This window comes from Nematolebias whitei, chromosome 6 (genome assembly GCF_014905685.2).
Source record: "Nematolebias whitei isolate Nwh7 chromosome 6, NemWhi1, whole genome shotgun sequence".
Lineage (NCBI taxonomy): Eukaryota > Metazoa > Chordata > Actinopteri > Cyprinodontiformes > Rivulidae > Nematolebias > Nematolebias whitei.
Window position 1 is genome coordinate 34,295,771 of NC_056503.1, and position 7,593 is coordinate 34,303,363.

A 7,593-nucleotide genomic window follows, 5' to 3' on the forward strand; every position below is an offset into this window, starting at 1 on the left:
TTTATCCAGAAAGGCATTAAAGAGTCTTTGTCCTACCAGAATGAGATGTCAGAGCATGTTTCCAACAGCTGCTTAAAATGGTACCAGCAAGGCCTGAGACGCTCCAGTGACTGAGATTTTTCCTCAAAGTTCACCTGTCATCGGTTGGAGGGACGAAGATCTGGCCACTGGCTCTGAAGTCAGCTGGGATTTACCACTCTGCGGTGTGATGGTTCTGGTTCGGTCAGGTTCTGTGTCTTTCTCTTGTTTTGAGACGTCTGCAGAAAGGATGCTTCTCTCCTCTCTGAGTTCAGTGTAGAAACTGGGTTTCTTCTATCCAGTTCTCTGTACAGAAGCGTGTTTCTCTGGAGTTTTCTCTTAAAAACTCCCATGATGTCTTCTGAGACAGAGCCTCAGTGAAGTGTGTTGTGTAGAAGAAGTCGTAGAAGTAGAAGAAGTGAAGAGTAGAAGAAGTGAAACTTAACTGTCTGTGTGTTACAGATTGACTTTGGTCCACCTCAGGAGGGGGTGGTTCTAACTCTTTTTTTTTTATTTTTTATTTTTATAAAGGCCTATTAAATAAATCTAGTCATTTTTTTCTGCCTTAAAAGTGTTCCTTTTAAAAGAGAAAAATAAGACAAAGGATTATCTTAAAGAGAGATTGCTTAAAACACACATTTTCATGAATAAACATTCAGGTATAAAATAAAACAGAAATGACATCTTGGAATTAATAACATGCAATGTTTCACCAAAAGGTGTCGCTATCCATCTCCTGAAAAGGGAATGTCATTAAACAAAGGGTTCCTTAATGTGTTATCTTCATAGGAACGAGTTCTGGGAGGAACACTTCTTTTTGATATAAGTTAAATCTCAACGTAGCAGTTTGGATGTTTCAAACTTCAAGGTCAGTTCCCTTTGCTTCTCTCTCTCTGGGGGGTGTGGGTGTCCCTGTTGGGGGACTACCGGAGTTCTGGGCTTGGAGGCCACTGTGTGTCTGTGGTGCCGGTCTTCCCTGTGTTACCTTGGTGTCCTGTGGGGGCAGGTTTATGGGTCCCCACATCCACTATTTAACATTTTTATGGAGAAACCTTATAGTGATAAGCATGTGTTGCTTCTTGTTGTGCCATGCTCTCTAAAATAGTTAATGAATCAAGTAGGTAAAGTACATGTTTAAAAAAAAAACATTAAAATACACAAGAATGCAGTTAATGGCACCTACTTTATTCAAAATTTTCTGGGGGAGAACCCTCAGATCCCCCATCAATTTGTCCCCCAACTTTACAAATACTTCTGATGCCATTATTCACTGTGTTGTTCAAGCTAAAAGTTACTGTCAACACTGGGAGCTAAGCACCAATACAGGGCAGTTTCTAGAACCCCCCCCCCCCCCCCCGCTCAACCTTGTTATAATTAAAAGGAAGAAAATAAACAACAACAGTAAAGTATTTAACAACAGAATATAAGTACAATTGCTTGGTGTTTTATCTTTATTAAATCTGTATTATTTTGCTAAGTTGAGAGGAGAAAAGAGAATATACCCCAGCATATAGATGATATACTGTAGGTTAGCCCAAGTGTTCACAAAAAACTAATCTAAATTTTCTGCAACAAACATAAGGCACCCCTCCTCCCTGGGCTGCCACCTTACTGTGGTAGAGGGGTTTGAGTGTCCCAATGATCCTAGGAGCTATGCTGTCAGGGGCTTCATGCCCCTAGCAGAGTCACCCAAGGCAGACAGGTCCTAAGTGAGGGACCAGACAAAGTGCAGCCCACAGACCCCTATGATGAGCAAAACAAATGGAATCAATGTTCCCTCGCCCGGACGTGGGTCACCGGGGCTTCACTCTGGAGCCGGGCCTGGAGGTGGGGCATGCTGGCGAGCGCCTGGTGGCCGGGCTTTTACCCATGGAGCCCGACTGGGTACAGCCGAAGAGGAGACATGGGTCCCCCTTCCCATGGGCTCACCACCTGTGGGAGGGGCCAAAGGGGTCGGGTGCAATGTGGGATGGGGGAGAACCTTGGTGGTCTGATCCTCGGCTATAGAAGCTGGCTATTGAGATGTGGAATGTCACCTCTCTGGTGGAGAAGGAGCCTGAGCTGGTGTGTGAGGTTGAGATGTTCCGGCTAGAAATAGTCGGACTCACCTAAACACATGGCTCTGGAACCAGTTTCCTTGAGAGGGGTTGAACACACTTCCACTCTGGAGTTGCCCCTGGCGAGAGGCGCCGAGCAGGAGTGGGAATACTTCTTGCCCCCCCATCTTGGTGCCTGTATGTTGGGGTTCAACCCGGGGAATGAGAGGGTAGCCTCCCTCCACCTACGTGTGGGGGGACAGGTTCTGACTGTTGTTTGTGCTTATGCACCAAATGGCAGTTTAGATTACCCACCCTTTTTGGAGTCCTTAGATGGGGTACTGGAGAGTGCACCTCCTGGGGGCTCCCTTGTTCTACTAGGGGACTTCAACACTCACATGGGCAATGACAGTGAGACCTGGAGGGGTGTGGTTGGGAGGAATGCCCCCCCCCCCCCGATCTGAACCTGAGTGGTGTTCTGTTGTTGGACTTCTGTGCTCATCATGGATTGTCCATAAAGAGCACCATGTTCAGGCATAAGGCTGCAATTCGATGATAGACTTTCTTGTCGTCTCATCTGATCTGTGGCCGCATGTCTTGGACACTTGGGTGAAGAGAGGGGCGGAGCCGTCCACTGATGACTACTTGGTGGTGAGTTGGCTCCAATGGTAAGGACCAGTCAGACCTGGCAGACCCAAACGTATTGTGAGGTTCTGCTGGGAACGTCTGGCAGGGTCTCCTATGAGACGGAGATTTAACTCCCACCTCTGGGAGAGCTACGAACATGTTCCGGGGGAGGCAGGGGACATTGAGTCAGAGTGGGCCATGTTCCACGCCTCTATTGTCGAGGCAGCTTATCAGAGCTGTGGCTACAAGGTTTTCCGTGCCTGTTGTGGAGGTAACCCTCGAACCTGGTGGTGGACACCGGCGGTGAGGGATGCTGTCAGGCTGAAGAAGGAGTCCTATTGGGCCTTTTTGGCCTGTGGGACCCCGGAAGCAGCTGATGGGTACCGTCAGTCCAAGCGGCATGCGGCTTGGGTAATCACTTAGGCAAAAACCTGGGCGTGGAAGGAGTTTGGAGAGGCCATGGAAAATGACTTCTGCACGGCTTTGAGGCGATTCTGGACCACCATCTGGCATCTCAGGGGGCACAGTGGTATGCCACCAACACTATTTATAGTTGAGGTGGTATGTTGCTGACCTTAACTCGGGATGTCATGGGTGAGTGGGCGGAATACTTCGAAGACCGCCTCAATCCCACTGGCATGTCTTCCACTGAGGAAACAGAGCCTGGGGACTTTGGGTTGGGCTCTCCAATCTCTGGTGATGAGGTCACCGAGGTGGTTAAAAAGCTCCTCGGTGGCAGCCAAGGTGTTGACGGGATACGATTTGGTGGCCTTAGGATCACTTCTCTGTTTTTAGCAGATAATGTGGTTCTATTGGCTTCATCAGATCGTGATATACAGCTTTCGCTGGAGCGGTTCGCAGCCGAGTGTGACGCGGCCGGGATGAGGATCAGTTCCTCCAAATACGAGGCCGTGGTCTTGAGCCGGAAAAGGGTAGAGTGTTCTCTCCGGGTCGGGGAGGAGGTCCTGCCCCATGTGGAGGAGTTCAAGTATCTCGGGGTCTTGTTCACGAATGAGGGAAAAATGGAGCGTGAGATTGATAGGCGGATAGATGCAGCATCGGCATTGAAGCAGGCAATGTATCGGTCTGTTGTGGCTAAGAGAGAGCTGAGTCAAAAGGCAAAGCTCTCAATATACCGGTCGATCTACGTTCCTACCCTCATCTATGGTTATGAGCTTTGGGTTGTGACCGAAAGAGCAAGATCACGGATACAGGTGGCCAAAATGAGTTTTCTCTGCAGGGTGTCTGGGCTTTCCTTTAGAGATAGAGTGAGAAGCTCGGTCATCCGGGAGGGACTCAGAGTAGAGCCGCAGCTTCTCCACATAGAGAGGAGCCAGTTGAGGTGGCTCGGACATCTGGTTAGGATGCCTCCTGGACGCCTCCCTGGTGAGGTGTTCTAGGCACGTCCCACCAGGAGGAGACCCAGAGGAAGACCCAGGACACGCTGGAAGGACTATGTTTCTCGGCTGGCCTGGGAATACCTTGGGATTCTCCTGGTGGAGCTGGCCCAAGTGTCTGGGTAGAGGGAAGTCTGGGCCTCCCTATTTAAGCTGCTACCCCTGCGACCCGATACCGGATAAGTTGAAGAAAATGGATGGATGGAAATGTATGGCATATTATTGTAATTGTGTGAGAAAATGCATGATTTTTGTTTTCAAGCCATTAATATTGTACAATCAGTTTTTCTTTAATAAATATTTCTTGGAGTTTTTCTCTGGCCGAAATAATATAATGAAACACTTTGGAGCAAATATACATAGTATCAGTCCAAAACTGGAGGTCAGAATAGCAAATATCTCCACAGCCACAGTAAACTTTCCAGGAGAGCTGACATATGCTGGGATAAAGGTGATCCACACTGCACAGAATATCAGCATGCTGAAGGTTATCAGCTTGGCTTCATTAAAATTATCAGGTAGTTTTCGAGCTAGAACAGCTAACACAAAGCAAAAAACAGCCAGCAGACCAATGTACCCGAGCACAGCCCAGAAGCCAACAGCAGAGCCTAATGCACATTCCAGGATGATCTTCTCCTTGTATGTAGCCAGATTTTTTACAGGGAAAGGAGGGCTTAGTACCAACCAAACAGTACATGTCAAAACTTGAATAAATGTAAGAGACACTACAGTCATTCTTTGCTGTGTTGGCCCAAACCATTTCATGGCATTACTACCTGGAAGTGTAGCTTTAAAGGCCATTAAAACCATTACAGTTTTCCCAAGTACACAGGAGATACAAAGAACAAAGATGATACCAAAAGCTGTGTGTCGCAGCATGCAGGACCACTCAGAGGGAGCTCCAATGAAAGTTAATGAACATAAGAAACACAGAGTCAGAGAGAAGAGCAGCAGGAAGCTCAGCTCAGAGTTGTTGGCTCTGACAATTGGAGTTGTTCTGTGACAAAAGAAAATAACTCCTGTAATCATGGCCAGACAGGCCCCAGTAATTGAAAATGCAGCTAGCACAATGGCCAGGACATCATCAAAGGATAGAAACTCTTCAGGTTTCGGGAAGCAAGTATTTCTTTCTTCATTTGGCCATAATTCACTTGGGCATTTGAAGCAATCAAGAGAATCTAAAAATATAAATAAATCATGAACTTTTATTTGCTATGACATTTTAAAATGCAAAAATTGATGGGAAACATTTGATCTTACCTGATGTATTACTAATTTCTCCTTCTGGGCATGGTATACAATCATAGCAGCAGATGGGTTTTCCTTTCTGCAGCACTTTATGAGTTCCTGGAGGACAACTATCTGAGCACACTGACACTGGAACCTGTCACACAGATTGATAAAGTAACAAATAGTGATTTTGAAAACAGCTGTAAACAATCACTTTAAACACTTTCACATAGTGATCTTGTTGAGACTTGTTTACTTCTGTGCCACCTTCCACCCATGTTAGATTCCTGGTAATCCTAAACTCCTGGCCTTTTGGCAGTGATGCATCATAGTAGCCTACTGTTACCAGCTTGATAACTCCACTCTCACTCTTCTGCCAGTTCACCAACTCATAAAAAGCCACAGGATCCCCATTAGCATCAAATGATACAGGATAACCATTTTGGGAAAAGTTTACTTTTTTTAGTTCTGTCAAAACCTGTGAATTATGAGAGCGATTATGATGATATCAGTGTCCAGTAATTTAATAGTTGATTTAGGTTAAAGGACTGTATTGCTAGTAAAACATTTAGAGACATGGTTTAAATATGCATAACTTCAATAAAAAAATACCTGTTTGTACTCCAGTCTTGTGTTTTTGTCACACTGAGTAGTAATATGTGTTTCATCACACACAACATTGTGAATGGCATGAGCTATTGCATAAACAGCCTTGTACACCATGTTAGTAATTCGTAGCTGAGATGTTTCAGTATACGGGCTTTGAAGTGTTTTTATAGCTTCAGTTCCATCACACACTTTTTTGTATATATCAGTAACTGAAATAAAACAACAAAGCCAGAGACAGATTTATATTTTAAAGACAACATTTTAGTCAATTTTCAATGCAGTTTGGTGAATACATTTTTCTGGCTAGAAAGCATCTTTGGATTTTTTTTTTTTGCACATAGTGGCTTAAAAAAAGTAAAACCAGGCTTTTTATAACAGGAAAACTGTAAAATTGTGTAAATTAATAATCACAAAGAATGTTCTTTACATTATTGTGAGTCATTTCAACATTACATTTATCGAAACAAAGCAATTGTTCCTTCCATGTTAATTAAGTATAGTGTTGCAAACAATCATTCAGAATATTTAACATGATATTGAATAAAATGCACTTTTTTAAAATAACAGCTTAATCTCTGATTTTGGGAGAACTCCTTACAAATCAGGTAAAATTGTTGCATTTTTTTTTCTTCTTCAAACTACATTTGTTACTTGTTCAAGCAATTTTTTTTTTCTTCATATAACAGCTATAATGAAATGTGCTTTGGGAAATGTGTACGAGAGGCATCTGTTTGATTTCTGTTTATTAATGTATACATTTTTTTAATAACAGTTTTGCAGGTGAAGTTGAAAACAACATATATAAAAGGCTGGATTAGCATTTACATGCCCTGTTGTATTTGATGTTTTCAGTTTTTAAAATAATAACTTTAAAAGATCACTTTTTTTAAAGCTGCAGTTGAATGCATCCTCCCAGAACTCTGTGAGCACCGAGGAGGCAGCCACTTCAGTGGGAGAGAGATCCAGCAGGAAGTCTCTCAGCCCTGGGATGACAGACTGCTGAATGCCAACTCCAATGGTTCCTGCACAAAAACTGAAGCTCAAATAGTTTGGGTCAGTTACCCAGCCCTCACTTCCTACCCACTGACGAGGTGGTGAAGGTTCACGAGCCAGCTCCTGTAGCAGGACACCCATATCTCCAGAGGCTGTAAAAGCTACAACAACCATAGCTGTTGACCTGCAAAGACATTATATTTTGTTGACCTGAACTAATCAGTACAAGGTCACCAATTGTTAAGAAAAGCATTAAAAATGTGCTTATGAAAAAGGGTGTGCTCTAACTACATACATTAAAAAAAACAAAAAAACATAACCAAGTCATTTTGGAAAAGTATTCCATAATCACATTTTTTTTCTGCAGGATGTTTTTAATATACAATACATAAAATTAAGGTGTAGAAACCTGCGGATAACATCGGCTACCCTCCTGATCTTGGTATGTGGGTCTGTTCGAAAGAAAGATTCAGAGTACTCCACACAGATCCCCTCTCTCTGTGCTGCAGCAAGAAAAGATGCCATGCCATTATTTCCATAATCTGAGTCAGAACGAACAGCACCAATCCAAGTCCAGCCAAAGTATTTCACCAGCTTGGCCAGTGCATCAGCCTGGAACTGATCACTGGGAATTGTTCTGAAAAACGTTGGGTACTGCTGCTTATCAGAAAGGCAGGCACAGG

General features: G+C 44.0%; 2 protein-coding genes across 2 annotated transcripts in view; both read right to left on the bottom strand.

Annotated features, from left to right (window-relative positions):
• Window positions 1-4,357: 4,357 nt before the first annotated feature.
• LOC119410678 (extracellular calcium-sensing receptor-like) lies at window positions 4,358-7,585 on the bottom strand. Its single transcript, XM_037677563.1, has 6 exons — window positions 7,320-7,585; window positions 6,799-7,094; window positions 5,921-6,126; window positions 5,565-5,786; window positions 5,339-5,462; window positions 4,358-5,256 (listed from the first exon to the last, which is right to left on the bottom strand). Exons 1-6 carry the CDS (start codon window positions 7,433-7,435, stop codon window positions 4,358-4,360), a joined length of 1,863 nt encoding a protein of 620 aa, XP_037533491.1. The 5' UTR covers window positions 7,436-7,585.
• LOC119410909 (extracellular calcium-sensing receptor-like) overlaps window positions 7,533-7,593 on the bottom strand; it is a 29,511-nt gene continuing 29,450 nt past the window's right edge. Inside the window, exon 9 of the mRNA XM_037677831.1 lies at window positions 7,533-7,547. Coding sequence (XP_037533759.1) covers window positions 7,533-7,547 — 15 coding nt within the window. The remainder of the gene's footprint in view (window positions 7,548-7,593) is intronic.